The following is a 5,000-nucleotide window of genomic DNA, read 5'->3' on the forward strand; positions in this document are numbered from 1 at the left end:
GGATGCATACGTCCACAACACGCAAACTCGTAAAATTCTTAATAATACTAATAAGAGTACATAATAGAGAACGAGTATGACACTGTTTTAACACGTTTTTCGTGTTTCAACTTGACTTTATTCTATTAATCGTGATAAATATATTCAAACGTTACCTTTGTACTTGTTTTGTTCTCTGATTTACCTTAATCATAAGCCAGTTACCTGAAAAATCTAACTTGTTCTTCAACAACAGTATCTTTGAAAACTGACGCGACATGGTTTACAACGTACCTTTTCCCGCACGATTTTTTGCATCTCTCCGATAAAGTTTGTTGTTACTACGGCAACAACTGCACGCTGTGGGGATACATTGGACATGAATTGTATGCAGTGTGTATTATATATCCTTGCGTATTCCGCAAAAACAAGCGTGCTAAAGATATAAATGTGATCACTGGCGTGCTAGCAGCGATGTTTCAGACTGTGATGCCCATCGGGTTCCGCGTATGATACACGACAGCTGCTATTGACTCAGTGCTACATAATATCCCCAATCAGACCGCCCAGCGTGCCGTAGTAAACACTCACTCGCTATCGAACACAGATGCAAATGGTGGCGATAAAAGCCGTGTGAACCGTCGTGTATTCAAAGAAATTTTGTGAAGAAACACATACGATTTTTCAGGTAACTGGTGCGTGTATATGGTTAAGGGAAACTCAGAGACAAAATAAGTAGTCTCTCGAACATATTCTATTACACGCATCGTGATCAGAACATACAATTAAGTTGAAAACAACGCAAAACGCTGATACTAACACGTCGTCAACTCTCAAACGTCTATTATGTATCTCTTGATATATATCACACGAATATATACCATTATATTTATACCAACAATATGTAAACGTAAAATGTCCAAAGTTCAGCACACGCGACAAGCAGAAAATTCTTGTGTTGCATCTCGAAGTATATGACATTAATAATATTTTAATTATATAATTATTATTAATTTCAGCCTGTAATATCTATTACCTCTTATAATTACTTAGTCACCAAACTCCGCTTTACCGTTTCGAGACCTGCTGCGGCTTACATTCTATACTACAATCTCACACTGTTATGTGGCTGAGGGAGGCCTTGATAAATCGCTAAACCTTTATCACCCGTGGCTGAGGGAACCTTGACTACATCTCTCACCCTGTTATCCACAGTGGCTGAGAGGAGCCTTTAGACTACAATCCTGCCACGACCTGTTATCGTGGCTGAGGGAGGCCTTGACTACAATCCTCACCTGTTATCGTGGCTGAGGATGCTAGATCTCACGGCTGCTGCTTGTTCGTCAGGCCATATGTCACTTGCAGATCGAAGGTCGCGCAGCGTCGTAGAGGCGGATGCGCGAGTCTATCGACGTGATCAGGATCTTGTTCTCACTCGGCAGCGGACTCGATGCCGGCTGATCTTACTGCTCTGTCGCGTTCTTGCGCGCGGCTCGACCTGGTGAGGTGGAGGGCCGCAGTTACAACGCAGACGACGCCGACCCGTGGATGTGACGAGAGGCGCACGTTACCCGCGGCGACGGATCGCCGTCACGAACGTATTCCAAACATTGCGCACGGAACAACACAATTCCGCTACACAGTCAGCCACATCATATTCAGCTACGCACGCATGCAAGCACACACATCAAGCAACACACACACACAGCACACACACGCATGCACATCACACAGCGCGCCTCGCCGCTCGAGCGAAATGACCAGGCGACGTTTACAACACGGGTGGGGATTCACGACACACACACATCACGCATGACATAAGCACACCCCTCGCCTCGCGAGCAAGACCGAGGCGACGTACACACACAACACAAGCACGGCTCACCCCCCACCTCGCCCTCGCAGCGATAGACTCAGGCGCGGTACACACGCACACACACACACACAATGCACACACCATGCCTGCCCTCAGCAGCGAAGACCAGGCGACGACCACACACCACACACACGAGTGCACATGCAAACACACACCATCGCCTCGCAGCGAAGACTCAGGCGACTGTACCGACACATACACACACACACACCACAACCACACACACGCATGCACACACACAACACACAACACATCACCTCTGTAGCGACCGACAGCAAAGCACACGCACGCAAGCGCACTTAGCAACGCACGCAACGCACGCAGCGCACGCAAGCAGCACGACACACACACACACGCAATCACACACCGCATGCACACACACATCACACACAACCTCGCAGCGACGACGGCAGGCAAAGCACACCATCGCACGACGCACGCACGCACGGCACGCACGCACGAAAACGACACACTAACACAGTCCCACCACCACACACACCTGACGTGGATCTGCGTGAGTACTTGCCCTCGTTGCTGTAGAAGATGCAGCGTACGTCCGTGACGTGCCAACGACGCGAAGCGACGTTCTGGACAGAAAGTTTGCCGGCCGTGATCATTTCGTCGCCTCCGTCCACCCTCGTTCTCACAGCGCCACTAAGGGGGAATTACACATATAACTCAACACATGCAAAACAAAAAGAATTACACATTAAGAGTAATTAAGAATTAATTGAGAAATACATAATTCATTAAGAATTAAGTGTCAGAGAATTAACACATTCTAACTCGGAGACTGAACACGCATAACACCTCTTGGAAGCTCTTGAGTTGTGCCTATAGATATGGCTTAAACCCGAAACGGCGGCGAGAATAGACCGCGCTGCTCAACATCAGCTGAGGGCTGGGACGTTCATGGTAGCGCACGCATCCAAGATTTCACAAAGTCGGATGGGGGGGGGTCAATTTCTACCCAACTTTTCTCATCAAATTGTATTCTGAAACCTCCCGCAAAAACAAACTTTTCTATCCGCCTCCTTCTCGCTCCCCCCCTCGCCCCTTCTCCCGCGCCGACTCTTCTTGTCGGGGAGTTCCCACAGCCGCAGCTTGCCCGCAAGGGAGCCCGCTGGAGGACTAGCGGTCGTCCTTCCTCCCCTCCGTCCTTGGCCCCTCCCCTCTCCCTCTCTCCCGCTGCTTCCCTCCTCCCGCGCCCTCCCCTCCTCCCGGCACCTTCTGTTGTCGGGATGTTCACAGCCGCACTGCCGTGAGGGAGCCGCTGAGGTAGGTAGCGTCGTCCTTCGGGTGGAACGCGATCGCCGTCCACAAGTCGATGTGCTGGAAGCAACCGAGGCACTCGGCGCGCGGACACGTGCCACAACCGCACCGTCTTTGTCATGTCAGACGACAGATGTAAGTGTTGGCGACCAGACACTGAGAACGCCGCCGGAGTGCCCGCAGGAACGCAGAACGACGCGCGAAACGGCGCGCGATTCGTCCATCGTCTGGAGTCGGGGTCGGCGGGGTCGTCGCCGGGGGGGTCGCGCAAGAGGCGGGGCGGTTTCCTTGGGGGGACGGAAAGGAAGGGTGGCGTCGTCGCGAGCGTGCGGCTTTCTCCCTCTCCCGGCGCGTTCACGTTGAGGCTGTCCTGTAGAGAGCGAAGCGGAGAGAATGAGTTGAGGAAAAGATGAAAGGAGAGGAGCAACAGAGACGGAGGAGGCTGAGTAGAGAACGAGACCGGGAGTGCAGAGAGAAGACCGAGCAAAGAGAGAGGGAGAGATATGAGAGAGAGAGAGAGAGAGAGGAGACGAGAGGAGAGGAGAGGAGAGAGAGGAAGGTCGGCAGGAGAGAGACGAGAGAAGAGACGAGACGAGAGAGAGAGGAAACGAGGAGAGACAATGAGAGAGAACAGAGAAGGCAGGGAGAAAGAAGAATTCACAGAAAAATTCGGCGATGCGTGAGGAAATAAAATATTTCTATAAAATCTCAGAGCATTTTGCATCCATCAAATTTGGACGATGTGCAGGGAGCATTTAAAGGGAGATTCAGCAGAATTGTGTTGGGGGGTATAATATAGATAATTTTCCATATGCAACGTACTTAAAGATTTTACGGCAACACTTCACTAAACATCTCACGCCAGTCATGTCCAGAATGAGACGGGATACTAGAGAGCGTTGCGAAGGAGTGTGTTTGATCGTAAGCACTGACGCAGATTTGCGGCGCGACTTCCGCGGCAAGGTGCTCTGCGACCGACGGAAGATTGTTACGACAGTATGCCAGCCGCTGGCAGCCTATGGATCGCGTCGAGCCGGTGCCGTAGGCCGCGCACGGATCCATAGCTTTGCGTATGCGAGCAGTCGAGAATTTTAGGAAGAATAGACTGAAGAGCTGAGACTTTCGATCTTTCACATTACTGGGCCGCTTCATAACTGCCGCCTCTTCTTTCTTCCGAATCGAATCGGTATCAGGACGAATCATGTCTAAATTTACTTGGACTAACAATAACATATAGTAATGTAATTACTGGACCAATTGTACCATTATTAGCAATGGCAGCATGTAACTGCAGCTAATAGCAGCATGTCAAGCTAAATGCCATTGCTGTATTTCTTTGAAAAGCACTAAGACGACTAAAACTCGCCGGCGACACCATAGGTTGGCATAAAACAACTTGTAAATGACAGAATGAACATAACCCTTGCCTAAAATGGGTTGCTTCATTTTTTGTGAACATCATTGAATTGCCCATCTATTTTCAATTGTCAAATGATGGGGGTAGGGTAGGCATTAATAATATGATAACTGCAGTTAGAATAGTATAATAGACTATTATAATCATTGTATTGTTACGATGTACGTACCATGATTAATTGAGAGCTTGCAACATAATATTATTACCGTGATGTATGGATTATGGTATAAAATTTTCAAGTAATGTGAAAAATAGATAGAGAACGATTTAGAATTGGTCGAGTGCATGATGCAGGGCACCGGTAATAATGTTGCATAACTAAGCTAGAACCTTAAACAGTCACCGATACTCCCGATCGTCACACGCGTCGCGTGAACACTGGAAAAAACAAAACAAAAAACAATGGAACGCCGGCGGCGGCGGCGGCGACTCACCTGCGAAGAGAGGGCGACACCT

General features: G+C 49.2%; 1 protein-coding gene across 1 annotated transcript in view; it reads right to left on the reverse strand.

Moving 5' to 3' along the window:
- Window positions 1–1,334: 1,334 nt before the first annotated feature.
- The window catches only part of LOC106805019 (WD repeat-containing protein 44-like), a 5,404-nt gene continuing 1,738 nt past the window's right edge, over window positions 1,335–5,000 (reverse strand). The window contains 6 exon segments of the mRNA XM_014806487.1: window positions 1,335–1,425; window positions 2,355–2,509; window positions 2,875–2,978; window positions 3,130–3,214; window positions 3,216–3,497; window positions 4,979–5,000. The exon segment at window positions 4,979–5,000 is cut by the window's right edge and continues 94 nt beyond it. Of these exon segments, the coding sequence (XP_014661973.1) occupies window positions 1,335–1,425; window positions 2,355–2,509; window positions 2,875–2,978; window positions 3,130–3,214; window positions 3,216–3,497; window positions 4,979–5,000 (739 nt within the window).

Source organism: Priapulus caudatus, unplaced genomic scaffold (assembly GCF_000485595.1).
Source record: "Priapulus caudatus unplaced genomic scaffold, Priapulus_caudatus-5.0.1 Scaffold97, whole genome shotgun sequence".
NCBI classification, from domain to species: domain Eukaryota; kingdom Metazoa; phylum Priapulida; class Priapulimorpha; order Priapulimorphida; family Priapulidae; genus Priapulus; species Priapulus caudatus.